The following is a 25,876-nucleotide window of genomic DNA, read 5'->3' as shown; positions in this document are numbered from 1 at the left end:
TCCTGGCCAGTCTTTCCAAAACAGGCTTTGTTTGTTGTACAAGAGCACATGTACTTCCTCTTCTGCATATTACAACCCAAAGAGAAGGTATTGGTTCTGCACAAGTAATGACACTGGGCCAGAGGGAGCCAATGACTTGCCCAAGATTACAGTGTACACAGGTGAATGGGAGATAGGAAATGGTTCTACCAGGGAATTCAGTGCAGAAGCTCAATTTTTAGATATGGTGGGGGAACTGAGAGTACAGATCACTGAAATGTGAAGGACTGTAGCTGAGAATGAAAATTACTGAGCCACCTGGTTGAAACACGGCCTCAGATTTCCCAGGAGCATGCTCTGTACCAATGGAAATGTGCTGGAGAATTGTTCAACTGGGAAGCAAATAAAAATAGGCTACCTTGATCTTAACTCTAATTTTCCCAAATTATTAGGCTAATAATTTAAATAACAGTAATTGAGCAAAGTTCTGGCTTCTCAAATGCTAGGTTTGCTTGGCAGCTTGATCTTTTTCTCAGCAAGATGGTTCTAAGTGCTGGCAGGCAGCAGCATTCTCCTTAGAGCTGCTCTGATCTTGCAGCTCAGGTCCCTAATAACAGTATCCAAACTGGAGGCTGGCAATCAGGGAGAACTCTGCATATTTTTGTAGAGAGGTGTGCTTTTGATATGACTTTAAAGCACAAGAGCCAGAATGCTCTCCAGAGYGATGTATGTATTCTGCCGTCATGCTCAATCCAGTATTCATCTGTGTTTCCACAATCAATCCAAATATGCACACACCAAATGGTCTACCAACAAGGCACGCATCTCAGCAGCAATATTTAAAACCAAAGCTGTAGTCCAAGGCTTAGCTTTCTACGTCAAGGCACCTTCCCACCTATTTGAATTTACAGTAGCAATTCTGCTCCCACTGAAGCAAACTGTAACAATGTCAGTGGAAGCAGAACCTAACCTAATCAACTGGTATACTGCGTTGTTTTCAGCAGAGGTGTACTGCATAGTAACTGTCTCTGAGTTTCCCTGATACCACTGGCAAAATTCCCCCATTAACTTCAGTGACAATGTGACAACACCTCTGCATTTTCTTCAGGGCCAAGTAGGAGAAGAGTGCAAGGACTACAGACATTTAAGAAATTCTTCTGTTCTTATCTTGTCAGTCTCTGCCTCACAAGGGCTTGTTTCTCAGAGCCTGTTTCTCTGATGCCTTGCCTTGTGCACGACCTTTTGCGCAAGAACAAAGTTAGTGTAAATGATAAGCAAAGGAATAAATGATTATATGGTATTTGAGATGGTGGAGAAACAAGTGTCATCTACCTCAGTGTTGCTGATGGCACATACAAGCCTCACACTGACATGATGGAGTTTGATGAATGTTAGCAAGGTGACTATTTTAGCAGTGTTTTGAACATGCCATTGAAGATAACTATGATTTAGTTTTAAATAGCATTCTAGGAGCTTTGTTCAGTGCCCCAGGTGGAAAGCAGGCATAGATTGTACACTCTGTGAGAGCCTCTCCTAAGGTAACAAAATCTCTCAACATGCATGAGAGAACCACAGTTTGTATAGAACTTAAACTCAGCAGAGATTCCCCTCCTGATTTCAATGGTGTCTTCTTTCTTTCAGTATTGCCATACAAAACATAACCGCTGAAGAGCATCTTTACCAACTTTGTTATGGCAAGAACCTCCCCCCCCCTTCCCCAATTGAATGTGTCTATAAGTATAAATTCTAAGCCAGGATCAGAGTTTATACTTCTTCCCCTTCTAAGTTCTGTCTGACTGATGGACAGTTGATTCCCTGATGTCATGGATGTCTGGTGAAAAAAGTAATCTGATATATCATGTGCTCTTCCACTTTTGCTAAAGTTGTCACAGGTAGACATGGCAGGAAACCACCAGTGGGTATGCCATCCTGAGCTATTAGGAACCAGAGAATTCCAGTTTGAACTTCTGGTTCATACTTCTAGTTGGGAGAGTTGGGCTACAACTGGTCATTGAGGAATAGTCTCATGATATCTGCTTCAAGTTGCTTCAGGCATCTAACTTAGATGAGATGCAGAGGACCAAATTTAGAAGCCCATGTTCCTAATGCAGATAATGGAGTAAGATTAGCAATTGTAGGGTTGAGGAGTGCTCAAAGCAGCTGCATCAGATCACTCAAGAAGGCCAAGGTGAGTGGTGCAAATACCGTTATCACCTCACCTGCTTTGAGATATTGCATGCCAGACATATTTATTCATATTCTGAAATAGAGCTCAGCCTAAAATTGAAAGTCAGGACCTTGACTTTCCTGAGTTCTGAAGTGTTTAAGTCTGACATGGTGGCTGAGACCCACTTCTATTTCCATTGTCACTTTATCCAGTTCTAGACCTGTGACATCCCCTTCAGCAGAACACACCCAGCAGGGCAGAGTCCCATGCAAAAACTGTAAACACTAGTTTCCATTCCCCAAGTGTGTGATGCTCATAATGATTACCTCCACTAAGAGACCTCTCTGTCTCAAGGAATCTTACCTTGGACTTTGCAAAGAAAAATGCAATTGCTTCTTTTGTAGAGTAAAGACTAAGGTAACTGGATGAGGGAAGAAGAACTGATTGAACACAATTGAGCTGAATAGGAGGAGCAAACTGAAGAGAACAGGAATTCTTCCTATTGCTTAAGGTGTACTCCTAAGCATGAAGTCCCTGAGGGATTCTGGTTTTTCTTGTGCAGAGGGAGGAAAGCTCAATTGTCCACTGCAGCTGGTTTAAACTCTGAAAAACATCACAGGAGAGTCCCCCTTATTTCATATTTTTGTTCAGTTTAGCCAAGGAGGCCTTTTTATAGTGCAATACTCACAAATGTCCCCTGTCACTGAAGATAAAGGAGAAAGCATATGATTGCAAAGAGTAGTTTTGCAAACAGTCACTATGCTGCTTTGCTGATTCTGAGTCTTACATATTCTAGGCATTGGAAGTGCAGAGAAAAAAGTACCAGAGAGACCATATGAGCACCCTGTTCCTCACCAAACCTAATATTGACTTTCCCTAGTTAGTTCTCTCATAGTTATCCTACTGTCTTCTTCACTCTTTCTTTTTCAACTTCTCCTTTGGGATCTGGGGGTAAATTGTCTGCTATGTTAGAAATACTGCCCCTCCCCAAATGTACACTCTGAGAAAAAAACAGWTAGGCTTGGTTTCTGAACAGATGCTAATGGCAAAGTATGTTTTTGTCTTCATGTGCCTCCCTGCAGATGACCGCTTACGGGGCTTTCCTCCATAAAGGCTCCTTCTGCAGGAACTATTTCAACATCTTAGACCTGCTGGTGGTCAGCGTTTCTCTCATCTCCTTTGGGATCCAGTGAGTGAGCTATTTTTGACTAGYTGATTTTTCCAGATAGTAGGATTGGGATGGGAGAGGATACCTCAGTCTCATTGTCTTATCTAGGCAAGATTTTTCTTGTGAACCTGAAAGTATTCTTCCCAGATGATTCAGGAGACATTAGAATTCTTCCTTTGAGGGGAGATAATAATTGGCCTATACTACGCTGATGACCCAGATCTCCCAGAAAGAGCAAATGAGAACAAGAAACTTGGTCCATTGGGAATCATGACACAGCTTTGTTCCAAGATCTGAGATACTGTATCAGTTCAGGATAGTTAAGATACTTAACTGTTTCCTCCCAGAGATCTCTTTTCTCTTTGGGAAACAGACTGATAACATTTTGCTACTCCCTAAGAGACTTGGTCAGTGAAATATTATCAAACACTTGAAGAGCTGTGTAAGAATCCTCAGAGCAGTGGTGGCAGTGTCAGTTGCTCCTACTTCCATCACTTCCACTTTGTATTGGTTGATCTGATAATTTGCTTAATAAATTTATGAATTTACTTGACTATATAGACCTGTATGCATCAGATAAGATGTTTCCAAAGTAATAACAGCACACCTGATAAGAAATCAGCTCTCAGTTGTTCCCATTATGGATTAGCAGCTCAAATATGATATTCCAGAACTTGATAAGTCAAGCAGAAGAATTTATTAGATTCATTTGGCTTTCAGTCAAGGAAGAACGGCTCAGTGCTCATCTTGGCCTGCTGTTTTGTTCTTACAGACCTAACTAGGCTCTTCATATGTTAGCAAAAGAAGCTTATTCTCAAAATCAGTAGGAGGGTGTGATGACATACAGAATGGAGAAAATTCTCAGTTAAGGTTTCAGTGCTTGAAGATGCAGATAGCTGTGGCCCTATTGTAGCAGACAGTTGTGTTCAGAACTTAAAATTAAGCACGTAAGTAACCCTAATTAATTCAGCRGGAGTTTCCACATCCCTGAAGTTATGTACACTCTTAATTGATTTGCTGGATCAGAGGCCAATAGCTTGCAGGATCAAACCCAGCTGGGTGGTATACCTTTAAATGCCAGAGTCACCTGGAGTTTCCTTTTTTTCTATTAACACTTCAGCAGAGCACTTCTTTGAGCCTTATCTTAAAATTACATGTGATGACTACATTTTGGCACAGTTTCCATTAGATATCTACAGACTATTTGGCAGTTTGCCCTTCTTAAAAAGACTGCCCATGTTCCATTCCTTTCATTAATACAACAAGGATAGTGAACACCAGGCAAACGTATCCTGTGCCTGCTTAGATCAGGAAGCAAGACCTATATAAGAACCTCAGAGTGGTTTCCTCACCCCCATCACAGTTTTTTGTAAAATGTCTAGAATGGCAACCCTTCTCCATACACATTTTTCAAACATACTTAAAATTTCAAGGATAAAATATATTTTCTTTGTACATATGCCATTAGCATTGCTARTCTGTAGCATATGCTTACTCATGTTAAATGGTTTCTTACATAAGGATGAAATGTTTGGTAGTGTACCGATCAGTAGGAATATACATTTTAGGAATATACATTTTATCATAACTAAAATCAAAACATGATCATCTGTGAGCCCTAAGCTGTAAACTGCAAACAGTTTGAAAGAGTCTGTATTAGTAAAATCAGCATTTGCTTTTGAAGCAGATGGATTTGAGTTCTGATTACAATCACCCAATGCCTTGAATTGCTATAGCAGTAGCAGAGAGCTGACTCCACAAGTATCCTAAAAAGTCTAAGGCTGTGTAGGATTTCAGATGAGAATGAGTGGATGAAATCCACCTGCCCCTTACAGCATGTCCTTCGCCATATTGCTGTATCTCTTAAAGCTGACCTTTTGATTCTTTCTTTCAGGTCCAGTGCTATCAATGTGGTGAAGATCCTACGTGTTCTGCGAGTGCTCAGACCACTGAGGGCCATCAACAGAGCCAAAGGCCTAAAGGTTAAAAGAGTCCCAATGCATTCTGTAAACTACAAAGTCAAGGTTTTTTAGTCTATCAGGACTTTTATAAAAGTTCAAGTGCTGTTCAAGGATCACCACTAATGTCAAATGGTGCAGTTGGATAGGGTTGCAGATGGACTCACAAGCCTACTTTAATTCYTCCACCCTTGCACTATTAGCTAAATTCCCATCCGTGGACTGGTGGGTGCCCAACTAGGTAAGGACGTGTTGCTGGACGTATTAAAGATTTGAGGTCTGGTGCTTTCCTGTCCCCTTTTGCTTGCTTCTAAAGTACAATGAAGAATGTCAGAGGTCAGTTTTATTTCCTGAGACATTACTTAATGGTAATAGTTAAATCAGATCCTTTTATTTGTTGTTGTAGTCATGGGCCTCTCCCCTAGCCAGAGCAGCTCAGAACAATCCTGCAAGTTACTCTTGTTCCTATCTTCCATTTGCAGCATGTGGTCCAGTGTGTGTTTGTCGCCATCCGAACCATCGGAAACATTGTGATTGTCACCACTTTGCTGCAGTTCATGTTTGCCTGCATTGGAGTTCAGTTGTTCAAGGTAAAACCATTGGACTCATTCATTCATCCATCACACTGAGCTGTCTTCTGGGGTGGGAAGAATAGCATGAAGAAGTCTGTGGAAGGGGAGATGGAGTCTTCCCTTGTGAAAGAAAAATATATCTGCAGCAGTATCATGTTACCCTGGCTCCTGCTACTATGAATTCCCCCAATCTGGACCAGGCACATGCAGAATTTCTGCATTTCATCTGTAATCATAAGAAACCAACAGTAAGATTGGTCACCCTCTTCTTTCCCAAATAGTTTGTGGCATGACCTCAGTGGCAGGGAGGTGAATGGGGCTATTCTAAAGGATTTAGACTAGCAGATTCTGTCTACTCACCATCTTACGGAGGAAGGGCCATGCCAGATGATCACTGCAGGTTCTTTATTCTCTTCTTATGGTCTACTTTTATTTCTTTGCCCTTCATCACCCTTCTGATAAGTAATGTTCTACAGCACTCAGTAGACGTGCAGTGAGACACAGAAAAGTTCTGTGCAGGCAGATGAAAGCTTGTGCTCTGAACTACCCAGATGCAGGCAAATTTCAATCCGTTTGCTCACATCTGTGTGCAAAGGAGCATGTAAACATTCTCATAGTTAAGCAAGTAGTAAATGTAGTCTTCTTGCTACGTGACCTGCCCTAAGCCTCGCACAGTCCAGGAAAGGAAAGGAAAGTCTTTCCAGGAAAGGAAGCTTCATTCTTCTTTCTTCTTTTTCAAGGGCAAACTGTACAGCTGCACTGATAGCTCCAAGCAGACTGCAGCAGAATGCAGGTGAGTCTGATCTTTCCTGGTTAGCCTCTTTTACTGTCTGCCTGCTTTCAGGGCCTGGTACTGGAAGTGCAATTGCCATATATTTTTGGTATTTCCTCTAACCACAGGGGGTACTACATTACATACAAAGATGGTGAGGTCAACCAGCCAATGATCCAGCCCCGAAGCTGGGAGAACAGCAAGTTTGACTTTGACAACGTCTTGACTGCCATGATGGCCCTCTTCACTGTCTCAACTTTTGAGGGCTGGCCAGAGTGAGTGCTTTTTGGACCGCAAGGGCTGGGATGTGATGCTGACAATGTCCTCATTCATTTCTAAAAAGGAAATTTAAATGCAGGATATTTTTAAAAATCTAGAGCATTAAAGGTAGCAATAGTAGCAACAGTCACTGTATTATTATATACTTCCTTTGTAAATTCCTAACAGCCTGGAAGGATTGCTGTTCTTTTATCTGTCAACAGTGCACAGCACATCTCTAGGTCTTAAGAAACAATTTCCAGTAGTGGTACTGATAGCAATACTTGTGGGTACTAATGCTGATACTAATACTGACTTACCAGAACTGCCAAATGTTGCAAGTTTCCCCATGGAGCCAGCAGACTAGTATGAAGTGCACCAGTGCTGTCTCTGYAGTATGGGCAGACATGGGATATTTCACTAGGCTATACTGCCTGTACCACAGGGGCCAAAGACTTCCATTGCACCATTCTGTCAGTGTGACATGGGTGTGCAGGGTATGATGGGGTTGCCCCAGAGCTATGTCACTGGGCGATGCTAACTGCAGTGTTAGCAAGTATTAAAAGCACTGAAATCCCCTTACCTCACAGAACCCAGTTCCCAGGAAGTCAGACTCTTATGTTTTCTGTTAAATGAAGGAATGTATCTTTTCTAACTTTTTAATTGCTTAACAGTGAATACACTTCACCTCTGAACAGGCTCAAGTGTATAAAGTTAGTAAGGGTTGTGCTTTCTCTTTTGCAAAAGCTTACACTCAAATTGGTGAAAGTTTGCACATGTGTGAGTGAAAACATTCTGATACAATTAAAAGAAAAATAGCAAATCTGAGTCTTATGACCTATAAGGCCTCCTGACAGTTGCAAATTTTTCTCTGCATTGGGTTCCTATTTGCTTTCAGGTTGCTGTATAGGTCCATTGATTCCCATATGGAGGATGTGGGACCCATCTATAATCACAGGGTTGAGATATCCATCTTCTTTATTATCTACATCATCATCATTGCTTTCTTCATGATGAACATTTTCGTCGGTTTCGTCATCGTCACATTTCAGGAGCAAGGAGAACAGGAATACAAGAACTGTGAGCTGGACAAAAACCAGGTAATTTACAGCTACTCATTGCCGCTTAAGAAATACATTAACAATAAACATTTTATAGAGAAAATACATCCACAGAGGAACATGTAGGGACTGCCAACAAGCTAAAACACTAAGCTGGCTATACTGCCATCTTTCAGGAGCCAGCTTAAAAAAAAAAAAAAAAAGTCTCTCTTTAAGATTTGCACACAGGACCAACATCTACTTTAAAGTGTGCTGTATTATTTGGTTCGCTGACATTAATTAGATATATGTGAATATGTTATCTGGCCAAAGTAAGTACGTATGGATCTCTCTAATAGAACAGATGCATTCAGATTATGATATAAAATATATTCTTATTCCAAGGATCGTCATTTCAGTACATAACCTGAACTTACTGTTTTTATTTTTGGAGGCAGCTGACCAATAACGTATTTTTCATTTTGATTTTTAAGTCTACTGTGCCTCTTTCACAGCGCCAATGTGTAGAATATGCCTTGAAGGCCCGGCCCCTGCGGAGGTACATCCCTAAAAACCAGTACCAATACAAAGTCTGGTATGTGGTGAATTCCACCTATTTTGAGTACCTGATGTTCGTTCTGATCCTGCTGAACACCATCTGCCTGGCCATGCAAGTAAGTATGCAAGCAGAAGACTCCCAGGAGATGAGTTATGAGACCTTGCTGCGGAAAATGTAAAAACAGCAAAGGTTGAGGCCAACTTTGATTTTCACACCATGCACCGAGAAAGAAGGGCATGCTACTTTTACTGTTGTACCATGTTCACTCTGGATGACATTTAGTTAGAATCAAGAATCTGCCTCTCCTTGTCTTCCCAGTAATATTTGGTACTTTCAGCAATTCTGTTTATCCTGTTCAAAATAAATAAATAAATAAATAAAATCCTACAGTTAGAGATCAATTCAGTGGCCGCTATAAGAACAAGTGACTTTTCAATTCTGAATTGTAGCCTCTAAAAAGTAGGAATGGGATATGAACTGTGTAAACTAAAGTTTACATTTTGGCCTTTTTTACGTTAAAAAAACAGAGAACAAATATTTGGGCAAACAAGATGAATAAGGAAAATGGAGATAGAAGGCAGGTGATCTCTAGCATCTCTTTTATTCTGTATTAAGACCCATAGAAACCTGACTAAAAAGTATCTCCAGAGGCCATGTTTTATAACTCATCACCTCTAGGCAGGATCAGCTCCACCTAAAGTATTTCTTGACAGATGTTTGCCTAATTTGCTTCACTAGTGATGCAACTGGTAGCCTTACTACCCCCTATGCTTGTGCACTTATCTTCCTTACTGTGAGAAGGTTTTCCAAACATCTAATGTGAACCTAGCTATCAAACATATGCTGCTGGATCTACAAGAACAGCAAATAAGAGTAGTAGATTTACATGCACAGAATAGAAAAAATAAAAGGGGAGGACACACAATCTTTACATAGTGGCCTGCTTGCAAAAAGTAAAGTTTAAGTTCTTTTCAATCAAGGAATAGGTCCTTGTAGATAAAAGCTGTTCTGTACATTTCCTCAAGCCTCTCCTTTTCTGTCTTGTTACTTCGCATCCGTCTCCACCTAAGACCGCTCTCGCCTCTGCTTCCATGTTCAGTCAGTCCTATACTTCATCTATTAAGCCTAGCTCCTCAGTCACAGTTTCCACAGCCACTCGAGCCCCATTCTCCTCTACACTCCGGCTGTTTAAGAACTAGGCTGCCCATCACTCTCCTCCCTGAACTCCATCCCTTCTTCTTGCCCAGTCAGTCCAATCTGCCTCTGAACTCCTTTCCTCAGACTCTGGCCCAGACAGTCCCAGATCCCCATTCTTGAACCAGTCCTTCTCCTCACTACATAGACTCCCAATTGCAGTTTTCCCTCCATGAACCCTCCCTTTCCATTTCATAGTTCAATACACTTTGTTCCTGTCTCTGTTTCATACCTTACTCTGAGTCCTATTCCCCAAGCCCTCCTCCAATCTGCCCCATTCTTTCCCCTCCTACACCAACTTCTCTTTTGACCTTAGCATCCCACCACTTCATTTCCCACTGGATCATTCCCAATTTGCCCAGCTACGGGATGCCCATAAAAAATAGCCCCAGTTCCCTGTCAGCAAAGATGCTGTAGCAAACATGAAAGTCACATTATTAAATTTAAATTATTTATTTCAATGATTAAATAAATTATCCTGAGCCAATTCAGAATAGGAAAATTCAGCCCGAGTGATTTAAGTTTAGCATAGTTAAGCAACTCAGAACAGAACCTTATTATACAAATGGGAAGATGACCTAAGGTAATGTAGTCAGCTCCCAGTATAATGATCTGGAAAGGGGGAAATGAAGAGTGAGGTGGCAACATTTGCAGAAGACACTGTTTCGATTAATAAAGAGAAGACAAAGAGTAACTTCATTAGTTCTTAATAAAGCTAAGTGAATGGGCAGTATGATTGCAAATGTAATTCAGAGTTGACAAAGGCAAGATAATACATATTGGAAAGATATGATTTGATCTGCTTATGTACTTTGCAGGATCCTGAATTAAATGTAATTACTTGGGGAAGAGCTATCATTATGAACAGCTCAGTGAAACCCCCATTCACTGTGCTGTAGCAGTCAAACAAAAAAGTTATCCAAGTGTTAGGGAAGAGGGAGATAACATAACTGGAGACTGTCTTGTACCATTATGCAAATTTATAATGAGTCCTCAACTGGAATGATAAATGCAAGTAACCCCCCACTCAAAAAGTTTTTTTTTTTAAAAAAAAAAAAAAAAAAATGTGATCCAGAGCCAAATGGCAGAAGTGACTAGAGGTATGAAAATGCTTGTATGTGAAGGATGATAGGGATTATAAATTGAAAAAAGTGGTGTGCTGGGGATTTCTTTAGAGAACGTTGATTTCAAGGGAGATTAGTAGGGGCCCTGTGGAATCATATGTGGCTGGTACATTCATTCTTCACACTGCTGCTGGGATGCCTATTTTTCAGCACTACGGTCAGAGCTGCATGTTCAAGGAAGCCATGAATATCCTCAACATGCTCTTCACTGGCCTCTTCACTGTTGAGATGGTCCTGAAATTAATTGCCTTCAAACCCAAGGTAGGTGCTATAGATGTGGAGCTTCCCAGCCTCTGTGTGTGTGTGCATGTGTGTGGGGCAGCTGTGAGGAGAAGGAGGAGGTAAAAGTTTCTGATCTATCACCCCCATCAATAACTGAGCTGGACAGTTGCTCTCTGGACTGGAGTCTCACATGTGTTTGATAGCTTTTCTCACTGGAGAGTAGACACGTTAAAAAAAAGAGCCTGTTAGTAGAGAAGGTTCCTAGTTCTTTATTAAGTTATAGTAGTTACAGTATGTTATGGCTATAACATGGTTTCCATGCTGAATGTTATTCTAATGTTCTCTCTTACTTTCCTAAAATAGAATACAAATAGCATCCCATGCTTAGTATCCTGGCCCAAGTGAAGTTAATTAAGCATGACTAATTTCAAGTTACGAGCTTTGGGAAAAGAAAAAAAAAAAAAACTTTTCTTCTGTAGTGGCTATAGCTCCATGTTGGTTTGAATTACTTTCATTTTGAATTTAAGACTTCATTGATAATATTCAGTACCCCAGCAGGCCCTGTTCGGAAGTATTGTTGTGTCCATAAGGCCATGGCATTCTGCTAGTAAAGTTTTACCCTGGCATAAGACGCATTTGACACAGCTAGTGCAGGACAAGGACAAAAATTCTGACCTCATGTAATTTTAAATTATGTGAGGCTTTATTCTTTGGAGTGTAAATTCAGTGATATCGTAAGGAGTGGAATTCAGATACCTAAACACAGGTACCTCATGCCATTTCATATCTTCACAGATGCTTTGATACATTGGGTTTGGCAGATACAGACTGAAATGTCAATTACAATAATAGTAAAGATGAGAACCACCATGTCTGACAGTTATTTTTGTCCTTCATGTTAAACATTTAGGGGACTGCAGAAATTCAGAGCTCCAGCTGAAAAGCTTCGTTCTTCCCTTCCACTGAATTCAGTCTTAGTTTTTCTTGTTTTCTTTGTTTTTATTTCCTTCCACCCATCCTGTCTTCCTTTTTACATGATTTCCAGAAATTCTTTCAGAAGAGTCACAGTTTTGTCTTGTGTCCTGAGCCCATTATCACTGAATATTAGGAGTATCTCTTGCTGTCCTGTGAAGGATGTGTCCAAGATCTCACAGAAAAACACAGTCTTGGGAAATTAGAAGTATAATTGAATATCGTCTGAAAAATCATCTGAAGTCCAATCCCCTACAAAGGATTGTAATTTGCAAGAGGGATCTACCTTTCACATTTGAGATTTTGCTATATCTCTTATCAAGCACATCTTTTCACACTTTGTAAAATACTATCTGCACATTATATATCTTACAGGCTTTGTAATGCTTTTCTGATTTCATAGTTTTACTTTACAGGAAGATTCTTAACTATGAGGAAGGTGAGGTTCTCAGGCAGAATTTCATTTGAACATTTAAGGGAAGAAGCCTAACTAGTTTAAATATTGAGCTTGACACATTCAGGAAAGACTTTATGTGACATGATTGCTTCTAACAGTAGGGAATTGGACTTATGTGGATGTCTCTTCTACTTTGTCTCTCATATTCCTGTGTTCAGTCTCCTTTTCAAGCTTTGCTGCACAACAAAGAATTAATCAAAATCAGCTGAAGTTAAACACCTATCCTCCAGGTAGCAAAGGACTGAAACAGATTGCCTAAAGAGGTTGTGGAATCTCCATCATTAGAGGTTTTCAAATTAGGTTAGATGAACTTTTGTTGGAAGAGGTTTAGGATATATGTGCTGCCCCAGGATAAAGGAAGAGACCATCTTATAAGCCTCTCTAAGCCCAATTTTCTATGATTCTGTAATTTCCAAACTAAGCCCCCAGCTACTGCACAGTTAAAAGTGAGAATATGTGAGAGATTTTCCTTCTGACTAGAATAGTAGAGTATTAATAGTCTTCTTAACTAGGGTTCATACACCAACCTCAGATTGGGCCCTGCCCATCCTGAAAGGATAGGCCATGAGAAGAATAAATCTGCTTAAAATCTCAGTCTACCCTGTGTGCTGAAAATAGTACTAACCCTTAAACTGCTAGTTTAGGAAAAAAGGAAAATAACATTTAAAGAAATGGAACCATAGGATCTACAGGGAAGAATAAGAGGAATGAACTTGTGAAAAGAGCTAATACAACAAAAGCACTTGCCTCCAGCAAGTGTTCCTTCACGCTGAATTATGCTCAGTACCTGTTCAGTGACTCAGGTCTGGGAACATCAAAATGCTTTCTGTAGCTTCCCATTGTTGTCTTATTCGGTACAAGGATTTGGCCTGCAGTCTTCATTCCCTGCTCTGTATTGACTCAGACTGCTCTCCAAGGAAGGAAACCTCTCCTTCCAGAAGACCATTTAAACCCATGTGGACCAACACTGCAGGACAGTCTTTTTCTTTTTGGGTTGTACATTTGGTATTGATGCTGAACGTGCCTGGAATATGTTCTAACGTGGGAGTCTCCCAGCATGGAGAAAGTTGCTCACTCAGGCTGCCCACTGCTTGGCCAGAGCTTGTGTCCTCTTATTATGCAAGATATGAGAATGAGCAAAACAAGTTTTCAGATGAAGATTGTCCCCAGGAAGCCTGGAAAAGTGCAAAAGGATTTCAGTGTCACCTGGGTGAACGTTACTGGGGAGCAGTCACTATCCTCTCCTCTCTGATCAACCAAGTTCTGCAGACAAAGAGATGAGGTGCTAAGTGATGTTTATGTTTCCCAGGTATGAATAGCAAGATTAAGTAGTTGTGAAATCTCTACTGAAGTCAGAATTGTCTGCCATTTCCAGAGTATTAAAGCCCAGATCAACCTTTGATTAAGCTACTGCATCTCATTTTGATATTATGCCTAAACATCACTCTTTTCTGTCTGAAGAGTTGCCTAAAATGATGGAGCTGTAGGCAACAAGACTGACAAGAGAAACTTAGGTAGCTGGAGGTGTTGTGTCCTCATCTTCATCACAGTCTCCAGGAAAATGTGATGTGAGATCCATCACAAGCTAAAACTGGTAAAATGTGTTCCATTTTCTCCAGTTTTGTTGTGCTTAACTCAAGAGTGGTACTACAGCTGACCTTCAGCTAAGCTACAGCAGGCAGCACTGTAACTAAGTTGTAGCTCTGAAGTAGCTGCCACAGAACTCTTCCTGTGTATAGCTTCCTATAGCTTCTTGAGTAGCTAGAAAGACAAGAGTTTTTCTGACTAAACATACTGTTACTGTTGAGATTGGCTGGTCTGGTCAGGGCATCCCTTTGATACCTTATTACTGACCATCTTCTGTGAACAGTATTTTGAGTTTGTTTAGTCTCTGGGAAGATAAAGAAGCTATAGATAGCAAAGGGTTATTGAGAAGAGGGGCATGTTAGCTGTAGTAATTTTCCACTGGTAGAGGCAGTGCATGCTAGGCAGGGACAAGGTCAGCCTCAGAGCTCATGTGTTTCTGCATGGTACATTTTTTTGGGAGAAGAGGATCCATTCTCTGAGGTTTTTGCAGTATAAGTCTAAACACTGTGTAAGACGGCTCATACATGTCTGGTGCACTCAAGGTAGGATGGTTTTTAACAATGAGCAAGAGAGATTTGGGATGATTAGAGCTACTGATAAAGAAAACATCCACTACGTGCCCTATATCTCCTTACAGAGTATTAATGTGCTGCTCTGAAGCAAAATACCCAAACTGACCTGTGTGTTTGCCTTGGCTGAAGTTCATAAACTGATTCAGGACTAGTTACTTCAAAGAGGCAGACAGTTTAAAATTAATACCCCTGAGCCAAGGCCTTTTGCTGCTTTGATTTTCTAATTTTCTAAGTTCTCTGGCCAGTCTGGTAAGCTGTTTTCCAGTTCCTGGGTGCACAAAGCTGCTGCTTATTTCTCCTTTTTCTGAAGAGAACTGCTGAAGGAAATCAGAGGTGCTGTGCTCTCTGGAGTGCTCACAGTTACTACTGTCCTAGCTTCTTAAAGAGAAAATCATCACAAGGAGTAGTCCATGAAAAACCAGCTGTTCTCTAAAAAACTGGCTAGGGTTTATCTTTTCAACTCAAAGACAATGGCTTGAAATTCCTATTCACAAGAATCTGTAACATAGGTGTATATATATATATATGCCATTTTAGTATAGAGAGGGATTTTTGTCTAGGAATTTCAGATCTTTCCAGCTCTCTGGAATGAACTCTTTTACTGATAAAACACATCTTCTGCTTCTTTCAGGAAATGTTTCATGTATCTTCCTGTTAGCTAGGGCAGGACTAGAAATCTGAGAGCTGTGAATTTTCATCCTCTCTGTCATCTCAAAGTTGGAAGATACATCGGTGGAACTACTTCCATGGATAAAGTATTTGTTCATATATCTTGTCAAATTCACATCTGTATRTGAAAGGGGAATCTTGGGGATTTCTTCCTTGGAATTATGATCATCTGTGAGATTACAGATCACAAGTCTATTCCATTTGTTAGACACCATAAGCACCTTTCTTTCACTGGTATTATGGATGTCATCTGTAAAGCATCTTGTAACAATACCATCTGTCCTGCATCAGATAGGTAGTTCAGTTCTTCATTTATCACTGTGACTTTCCTCTGAATTACTTCCATTCTCTAATACCGTTTTCATAAAACAGAGTTTAGGCTTCTGTGTACTGTTTCAAACAAGTTTCACATTCAGTACAAGGCACATAATCCTATATGATCCCAGGAAGGGCTATGACCCTTTTAATAGTGGAAGTCATGAGTGTCACTCCTTCTCTGTATCTAGTAAGAAGTACTCTTACCGATGGTTATTAGTCTCTGTTTATTGACAGATCTACCTTTCTTTAGTGTTTCTTTGTTCCCAGTGAATTTGTCCTTCTTCATTCCCCTTCAAGCTCCTCTCATATAGCATTTATCATGTATATAATGCATTGACATCTTCCTCTCAAACCTACAAAACGACTCATCTGCTTTTGTTCCCTTTTAACTACTCCATTTCTATTACATATTTGCCTATACACACAAATCCTTGAGCAGTGTCTTCATAAAGTCACACTGGCTGCTTCGTGCTGCTTGTATTCTTCTTTCTTATCACGATCACAATCTGTTATTCCTTAGTTAGGGTAGATGCTTCAGTGTTTTCCCAAACAATTGAAATTTTATATCTTATCTATCCCCTTGTCCAATTGACACCAGAAAGGTTAATTTGGGAAATTTTTGTACTTCTTCATTCTAGTAGCTTTAGAAATACCTGTGTAGTTTAGTGTGCTGCCCTGGCATCATTCATCAGAGTATTTCCTTGCTCCAGCTTACATGGAGAAAGCAGAGTAAAAATGCACTGATACAAAAATGTCAGGAAACATGGTTACAACTGAGTGGTCTTTTCCCAGCTCTGAAAAATACTTCAGGTCCAGCCAACAGATATAGGAATCATGTCTGATTAAAAATCAAATGGTCTGAGATGAGGTAAAGTGGAATAAATTAGTAGTGTAGGTTGTATAAAAATATACATAATAAAAGTGTGCGGTAATTTGTGTTAGGCTATACACAGTCTCTGAACTACAACCTTCCAGAGCCCTTGGCACAGGTAACAGCATCCCTCTTYCAAAGTTTGTCTACACAGTTCTGATTGTTAAAGAAAATCTTACTTTGCAGATTGTCTGTGCTGCATTTGGTAGATTCTTAACCTAAATAGTCATGTGGTTGTTTTCTCTCCTCAGCTTCAGTTTTATCCTTTCTGTTTTGAAAGGGACAGCACCTAGAAATGGAGCATGTGCTGACTGAGTCATCTATCCAATGCAATAGGCAGGGCAGCCTCCAACCCCCACTCTGCCTTTAGTTGTAACAAGAGTTGTAAAAGGCAAAAGAAAGTATGAGAAAAGTAATGTGTTTCAGGATTTGTGGGTGAGAAGAAACATACTTTATTCAATAAAAGGGAAGAGTGGGCTACATTTGATGATGCTGTGGGGTAAGAAATAGTGAACATGGAGAGAACAAGGAATAGCCAGGTAATAGAGTAAGTGGACTGAAGAAAGTGAGAGCAGTAAATAAACAGGAAGGGCCATGTTTAGGGAAAAATAAAGAGGGGAACAAAACCTGGAGGGGAGGAAAAGTCATACATAGATAATGGAGAAAAGAAAGGACAGAATATTCTTAGAGRGAGAAAGCAAAAAGTAAACACAAGATCCAAAAAGAGGAAAATATTGGTAAAGTGGAGGAAGAAGCAATTGGACAAAAAAAGTGCAAGATAAACAGAAACAGTACAATAAAAACAGAAATAGGTCTGAAGGGAAGAGTGGAGATGGAAAAGAATTTTTAAAAGATTAAAAAAAAGTAGGGGGAATWAAAAGCAAAGAGAATTGCATAGCTTTTAAGCTAATGAGCCTCTTCTTTTTGTGCTTTTATGTGTTACTGAAGTTCACTGGCAGACATCCCAGATCTCCATGTTCAAACACCTCTGTATCTCAGCCACAGCGCCTCTCCATGTACTGTTTCATTAGAATAATCTTCAATAAAAAATATCCCATTTCTGTGGATAAAACTCAGACCTGTTACAAAAAGTTAATATCAGTGTGTTTCTTCATAAATGCYTTACTTTTTCACCCTAAAATTTTCTCTGGATAGGGTTTGAAGATGCTAAATATTACTCATGCTCTCCTGTATACCCAGCAGCCCAGCTGGAGTTACAACACGGCAGTTTCAGCAAGCCCAGCAGCCAGATGACCAGAAATCTTTGACATTTCTGCAGTATGTGTCCAGGCATTGCACAACATCTGTGCAGTCAGACCAAGGCTCTCAAGAAGTTGCTGAATCGGGCCCGAGGGTTTTGGAAATAGATTAGAAAAAGAAAAAATTTTAATTCCTTATTAGTCGCTCCTCTGCTTTCTCTTTAGTAACCTTGTCTGCCAGGAGTTTCATGCATTTTGCATAGCATATATGTCACATGGAGATTTGACCATATAGTCTTTTATGTCCGCAGATTTGGGAGGAAAATTGAACCTCTTTTCTAAGTCATTAAGCAAATATTAAGTGTACTGTATGTCAGAGCAAGATCTGTTGGTTACTTTGATGCAAAGAAATAATTGAGATATTTCTAGACATAAAGGATCAGGTCATCCCAATCCTTTATACCTATCAATAGATTGGAACATAAGGTCATTAAGGGGACTTGCTCTTTGATGCTGCTTGCTCTACAGAATTGCTATTTGCGCATGTGTCCTGGAGAAGGAAAAGAAGAGAGAGGCTGAGAAAGTGACTGGGCAACTTGCAGCAGAGCCTGTGCCACAGCATTCTCACAGCAGCTCAGCTATGAGACTTTCTCAGAAAACAAGGAAAGGCTTTCTTCTAGCCAAGGGCCAAAGCAGCTGCTGTTGGTATTCCAGGCTTTAAATAGAAACTCTTCAGGAGTCTGTGCTACAGAGATACTACATGGGAGGGAGGAGATACTACATGGGAGGGACGTTAAAAGAAGGAGGAACCGCATTAGAGTGCTGGCCCATTAAGTTAAAAAGTATACCTGACATAACAATAGGGCCTTAAGCAACAAATCTTCCAATTCAGTACAAAGAAAGAAAATTTGCAACAGGACACTCAGAGATTAGGTTCATTTAGTAACAGCTTCCACAAGGGAGGAGTCAACAAGCACATTACTGCCTTCTTCATATGGAAGTCCAGGGAATCTTCTTCGGTGCTTATAGATTTCATTCAGTTCTGTAGCAGATCCTGACTGTTTGCAAGAGGGAAAGTTTGGCTATTCCTCAGTCTCTGAAAGGAGGAAAGTAGTGCTAGACTAAAGTTTTTCTATTGTGAATATGCCTATAATCTGAGGTAGCATAGGCCATGACTCCACCTGAACAGGTCATATAGCACGAAAAACATTTGGTATGTGAATGTAACAGAAGGAACTAGACTGATGATGAGAAATGGAATTTTTCAGTAATTTCCAGATCAAAGTTGTAGTTGAATTTGAGTCAGGAAATATCAAAGTCTTACTACTGAGCACTGGTTGACAACCCCTATGAAGCATACTGGTCTCTGTCCAGTTTCCTCATGGAAAATGTATGTCACAGAAATGTACCTACAGAATTGATCTCATTYGGTTTCCTTGTTGATGTCTCCAAGGAAGAGGCCAAGAGTGAAATGAGTATAAATAACAAGTTTTCCTTTTCCTGCTAAAARCTTGTCCTTTCATGTCATAGTTGAAATAGCTGATAAGGAGTAAGRAGGCTGTTCGACCCACTGCTTCCTATGTTACAGTTGTTGTTTAAACACTGTTTAAACTTTCTCATTCCTAGAGGATGCTGCCTTTTTTTGCACAGAAATAGCTCCTCTAAGTATTTCTACGTAGAACATGTGAATATTCTAACATTGCTCAGCCAGAACTATGCAGTCCTCCAGCTTTCTGAAGGATCAATGGAGAATTCGGTAGGCAGAAATAACTGTTAAAAAAGCTGGGTAGTTTCAATGAGGGAGGACCTTTTCCTTCACAGCAAACATACCCAGAGAATTTGCATATTACTGCAAAATTGTGACAGATTTATTTTCAGTCTGGCACTTGAGGGTTTTAATGTCATTATAAATGATCAAAAATAATGATATGACTGCATAGTGCAACAGTGTGGGAAGTACTGTATTAGCTATTACACTTAATTATTTAATACAGAAAATTATTCACACAGTGTTAAAAGCCCAGTGGGATGGTGCACTGGGGTCTCATTCGCAACAGCATAGGCAGCTTCAGCAACAGCATGTAAAGGGAACAGTTCCAGGGAAAAGTGACTTGCTCTCACTCACAGAAGAAAAATCCCAACYCTCTATCACTTCCATCACAAAGTTTTTTAAGAGGACCAGTTCTCACAGATGTGAGTCTTCTCTTTATATAACAATGATACCAGATAACAGCCTGTGATACAGCCCCTGCAAGAACTTTTCAGTATGTTAGGAAATGACATTTTCAAAGCCATATGGTCACTGGACTGGACTCTAAGCTAATCTCTTCTCTATCATGTATTTGGCTTCTGTGGGACTTTGGAGACTTTAATTCTCTGTATTTCTGCTTCCCCAAGTGTAAAATGAGAATAACCATCCTCTTTTGTAAAATTTTTTGACTGATGGATGGCATATGAAAGCCAGCATTACGTGAAAGTATTATTTTATTAATTAATATATTATTTATTAACTAATCTAAAACTAAATCATTTCTGAAAATTGAGATAACTTAAAAAAAGAAGCTACTCAAAAAGCTATTGATCATATCTATGAATGTGCCTTTCTGCCAGTGAGTATCCATTGTTCATGCTGCAACCATGTCAGAGCAGACCATATCCTTTTCATCTGGTAAATATGAGGACTGAGAAACTATACCAAATCCAGCCCCGTATATAAACTGCTTCTTCATCTGTTGTATGCCACAGTGTCTGTCACTGCCTTATCTTTCCACAATAGTAAATGGCTCTTTGCTCTGAAAGGTGTATAGGTTCTGTTCTTACAAGTTGAGTTGTGTTTTACTTCTTTTGAAATGTTCTTCCCCAGACTGTGATACCAGTCCTACTTCAGATGACAGATCATCAGAAACAGCAAAGCCCATCCTTTTGTCCTTTTCATAAGGCTGTTTCATGATGCTAGTTTGGTTTATTGTATTCAAGACTGTTGTTGTTGTCTCTCCTCAAGACCTGCTTGTTCTGAACCTTGAAAAATCTTTGAGTATCTATAGATTCTTCCTAATGGAATTTGACAGCAAAATTTTCATTGGTCTCACCATACAGAATGCRTTGTGTGGTAACTGGTCTGTTCAGAACTAGCAGTCAATCACATTCACTTTTCAGTCTTTCGAGTAAAAYGGATTTTATTTCTCTTTACTGAGAACAAGTCTGGTCTCTGACTGCAGGGCAGTAATTCTTAAATGATTGAAACAGTAATTACATTTTGCTGTGCTTCTATCCCAGTCTTTAGAGGACTTGTGACCATAACATTGCAATTCAGGCCTCTGACATGGCTGAGTGCTTATATACTACGATGATAGGTGCTTTAGAGTAAATGAAAGTAGAAGGAGGTGTGATATAACTGTACCATCGCTTAAATGGACAGAGAAAGACTCATGGTACCATCTAGAAAATACAGTTCTAGTGGAATAAACTGGGCTGCAAGATCTGGAAATGTGAGTTTCCTGTTCACAGGACAGATATGATAAAGACTGTTCTGGCAGATATCCTCAATGTTGTTGATTATCTGTAGGTGTGAAGAGGATGAAAAAGTTCTTGTCTGACTCAAGAGAGTTCCAGCCTCCATAATTTTTTGTTAATAAGTTTGTTGAAAGAGGGCTTGGGAAACTCAGTTCAGGCAAAGGTTTTTTGTTTGTTTTTGTTTTGTGTGTTTGTTTTTTCTGTGATGGAGATATTTATCCACTAGAAGCACAGCTGAGATAAGTAACTCACTTCAGCAACTGCAGGTTCTCAAGCAATTATCAGAAGATGATCACTTTTAACCAGTAACAAACTACCCCAGATTTAATCCAGTGGCCTGGAAATAAATRCTTCAATCTTTCTCCAGATTACAGAACCATTTAAGTCCTTCAGCTTCTTTGATTCTGCCATGCTGTCCAGTATGTCCAGACAGGCCTTGCACACCCCAGAAGACTCTCAGTAACATCTTCATATGGGAATTGTGAGAGAGAGAAGGAATCAGAGTGAGAGAGGATCATAAAAGAAAATATGAAACCTATTTAGCTCGCTTTACAAGTTGGTCTTATTGTCTTATTGAATAAGCAAAGAAAGGCAGGTTTCTCCAAAACTGATGAGACCTTTAGAAAAGCCTCGGGAACTGAAAAGCTTTTCTCCTCCATCTCTGTCTGCTGAAAGATTTGGTAGAGTACAGGGTGGGGGATTGTGCAATTTCCTGCAGCAGTGAGTCAGTACAGCAATTGTTAGGTGAACTGCAGTGAGTCTATGTCTCAGAATTAATCCATCAATGGATGAGAGCTGATAGATAGTATGCAAATAGATTCTGATTTCTTGCAGTCTGTCAGAAGCACCAAGGAGCAGCATCCTCCACTTCATTCCTTTTGCATTAGGTTCTGCTAATTTCCCTGATTGCAGCTATGGCTAAATGATATCTCCACATAACAGAATTTGCATTATCTCCATTTGATGTCAGGAGCTATTGTAGCTTTGTAAGATTCTTCAGGTTACATGTAAATCTCTCATATATGTTTTAAGAAGGTATGTCAAGAGTCAGTGCAGTGTAAATGTCACTTCATTCAATTCTGTTTTCCAGTGAGATTGTCCCTTGCARAAATACTTTCCAGGAAAGCTTCTTTTAATGAAATCTGAGAACTGTCTCTCACAACTCCAAATGGCCTGCAGCATTTTCAGAAACATATTCACATTCTAAGCAAGTATCTATCTGTCAAATTGCAGCAGTTCATCTCATTTTGCAAATAACCAGCAAAATCTGMTTTGGTGCCCTTTACAATGAGCGGGAATTTTTTGCTAAGAAATCATATGGATATCAGGAAACCAGCCCCTTTCTCTTTTTCCCATGTACTCATTCCAGCTGATTAAGATTAATATTTCCCTCATTGTTTGCACATACAGATTTACTTCAGATAAATGGAGGCAAGGTTCTCTAGTCAGTTTGCTTTCCTCTTAGGCTCCATAGGTATCTMTATGTCTCAGTTTCTTTCCCACCCTCATCTCTTCATTTGTGTATTCATGGATGCATACATATATATCTTTCCCCCTTTTCTTGCGATATTGCGGCAGCTTCTGCCACTGGGGACCATCTGACCTACATTCAGTTCCCACTCGGTGAATACCCTTGACCCTTGCTGTGCCCTTCATCTTTAGAGGCTTTACACTCAGAGGGATTTGTTAATTTTTGCCAGCCACCTAGTAATAGACAGAAATGAAAACCTGTGACTAAGCAGACAAAAATCTGCACATCAATTAACATTGAGGTGACCCTGCAATTCCCACAGGGCTGGATGCTCATAACCCAGGTGGTACTATGATTCAACCAGCCCTCCCCTCAGGATATTTGTGCTTCAGCATAGCCATATAGCTCTCTAGCCACAGCACATTCTTATTACAGGCCTCAGGTGACTCTGAGCTCAGACCTCCAGTGGACAATTTTTCCTGCTGTTAATATGGTTTCTTGGATACTGCATTTAGGATCTCATATTCACGTGAGGTAAAAGAAATGGTCTCTAGAGATTTCAGTGGCTCCATTAGTACCAAAACAAACCTCAACATATTTGATAGCTAACCGCAGCAACTAGGAAACCTAAAAATGATTGGCATGTTCATTCTGAAATGATATGTCTGCTCCCCTTTCACAAACGAGATTCCATTCCAGTCAGCTACTGAATATTTATGCTCAGCCTTTTATCAACTTATTGATCATATGATGATTTACTATCCTTGGCTACCTTTGAGGAAATAAAAAAATGGGGAAATAATGTGCTCTAATGGTGAGGTGTTTTCATGTTTCCTGAATATTCAGTCCAATCCTCCTGGTCTCTTTCTGTCCTCCTTTCTCCCCAAAAGCTTCATGAGTCTCCACAGAATTCCCACAAGACAAGGCAACTACCAGTCCCCAATAGGTCCCTGGGGCTGCCATAATGCAAAATGTAATTATACAGTTAAATCAGTGTCAAGCATCTCCCTTTAAGGGTAAAATGTGGTATTACACTCTAAATTCCTGTACTGCAAAAACAAATAGTGCCATCAATTCATTTCCAGTCAGACCTCCACCCCCTTGGGAAAAGTATAAGAACTTTCTGGTGGGAAAAATAGTTTGGAAATACAACCCCTTTATTAGAGTGAAACCTTTTCCTTCATTCAGCTTGTCTTTCATTAGCCACCCTGGTACACTTCAGTGAGGAATGTGGCTTTAAGAGGTACTTTGAGATCACAGGAGGCAAATCCCCAAGGGGTCTAATTCATTCTCTGTATGTACTCATAACTCTTGACGAAATTATGAGGTCTGATCCAAAACTAAGTAATCACATTGTCATTCATAGGTAAATGTCTCTAAGGAGGATGTTGCCTTAAGGAAGGATTCCATTAACTTGCACACAAATGAAGCATCTATGTTCTCCGTTTTCTTTGAGCTCTATTACTGTGAATAATATCTTCTTATTTTTCACCTTTCTGTTTGAAATACGGAGGGAGCAGGTGAGGAGGAAAGGAAGGTTTTAAAATTCATGTATTTTCTTAATTCAACACTGGTATATTGGATATGGGGTTGAATAAAACTACATTCATACCCATAATTCCTCTTTATCCCTTATATAAGAGGCTCAGGAGGAAGAGAAGAGTTCTCTGAGTCTACCTTACAGCCAAGCAGTAGCATGCCATGATAGTTTTCCTTCTGTGACTGCATAATGGACCAGCCCGTGACTTTCAAAGTGAGAAGCTGGCTGATGAGACTCAGCAGAGCATCCCTGGGGGAGGAACTCAAAGAGTAAATCTGGAGCAATTCCACAGAAGGTAGCAGAGTGACTCCAGATATGCTGTGATCTCACAAAGGTCCAAATCAGCTATATGTGATGGCAATGAAAAGGGGACCTTTTCTTTCCAGGTCCGAGTCTCTCCTGAGATGTGCCAACTGTGTCAGCATAATGCTGTTGCTTTCAGTGAAGTTACATTACTGCAAGTGGGAGCAGAATTTAATTTGGTGAATTCAGTGGTCGTCTGAGGACAAAATTTGATGTTACTTGTCACCCTGGCCGTGTGCCAACAGCAAACGCTGTTGTAACAGCAGCCATGGCCGTTGGACTCCATGTCCAGAGTTGCTCAGTAAAAAGAAATTGCTAAATTGGTTACCTCAAAAATATTCTTTGCTGTATGATTGGCATCATATAACTACTAAAAAGAACCACATATGCATTACCACAGATTTAAAAGTAGGGAGTCTTCATTTTTGTGGGCAAAACCCTGCACAATTTGTTTCTAATCTTCACCCTTGCAGCTGCCCAAAAGCAAACTCTGCTTTTCCTGGAGTTGTTTGGGTACCTGCTGAAATCCTTAATAGTTCCCAGACTGTACAGTTGGAGAAGTATATGGAAGATAGCCATGCTACTGAATAGCACTGTTCATTTGGCTGTGCCATGTGAACAGTGCCATTGCATTCAGCAGGACTGCTCACATGAACAGGGGCAGGAGGATTGGGCTTGTTGTCTTCTACTCCATTCTCTTTGATCCTGCAAGTGTTTTCTCTGCCAAGGTCGCATCAGGCTGCAATGGCACTTTTTGCAACTTTGTATGATCTGTATCTGTCCTTTATTAAAATGTGTGTGCCTCTACAATTTAATCTGCCATTCTCTCCCTCCCCTTCCTCTTGGTGAAGTCTAATTACAGTTTTATTTCAGGTCCATCTGGTTGCTAACGATGCTGGACATCACCGCTGAATTCATTCTAATATTTGTTATGTATTTTCTAGGCTGGATGCTGAATAATAATATTCTCTGAATTTGCTTTTGCTCCTGTTTCCTTCCTTCCTGTTGTAGCTAATTGTGTAGTGATGAGTAGTCATGGGATGATTGCTCCTCGCAGTGCAGATCTGGTTAAGGAAGGGTTATGTATTTCAGGCAAAATTAAAGGCTTTTTTTGTAGTTTTGAGAAGCAGATTTCTAAGTCCAGTCTACCAACACCCTTCACTGGTGTGGACTGGGCACAACTGGGCAGTGTCTTTCTCTGCCTCTTTTTTTTTTTTTCCCTGCCCTATGCATAATATAGCTTGTAACCATAAATCTCAAAAGCATCCTGGTAGGCAGTGTTTCAAATTTTGGAAAGAAACTTTTTGCCAGTGCCTGCTCTAGGGGATGGTTGAGCCCACAGTAATTTCAGGTTCCCAAGCCTGGCTTTTGCAGTGCCAGTGCTGGGATTT

General features: G+C 40.1%; 1 protein-coding gene across 3 annotated transcripts in view; it reads left to right on the top strand.

Annotated features, from left to right (window-relative positions):
* The window catches only part of CACNA1C (calcium voltage-gated channel subunit alpha1 C), a 493,339-nt gene that overhangs the window by 408,448 nt on the left and 59,015 nt on the right, over positions 1-25,876 (top strand). For all 3 annotated transcript variants that reach the window (XM_085324022.1, XM_085324021.1, XM_085324020.1), the window contains 8 exons: positions 3,229-3,335; positions 5,209-5,296; positions 5,755-5,862; positions 6,585-6,637; positions 6,745-6,891; positions 7,773-7,974; positions 8,430-8,588; positions 10,942-11,052. In XM_085324022.1, the coding sequence (XP_085180148.1) occupies positions 3,229-3,335; positions 5,209-5,296; positions 5,755-5,862; positions 6,585-6,637; positions 6,745-6,891; positions 7,773-7,974; positions 8,430-8,588; positions 10,942-11,052 (975 nt within the window). The remainder of the gene's footprint in view (positions 1-3,228; positions 3,336-5,208; positions 5,297-5,754; positions 5,863-6,584; positions 6,638-6,744; positions 6,892-7,772; positions 7,975-8,429; positions 8,589-10,941; positions 11,053-25,876) is intronic.

This window comes from Rhea americana, unplaced genomic scaffold (assembly GCF_003343005.1).
Source record: "Rhea americana isolate MKP2758 unplaced genomic scaffold, rheAme1 scaffold_9, whole genome shotgun sequence".
In the NCBI taxonomy this organism is placed as follows: domain Eukaryota; kingdom Metazoa; phylum Chordata; class Aves; order Rheiformes; family Rheidae; genus Rhea; species Rhea americana.
This window is presented reverse-complemented; position numbering and strand designations above follow the sequence as displayed.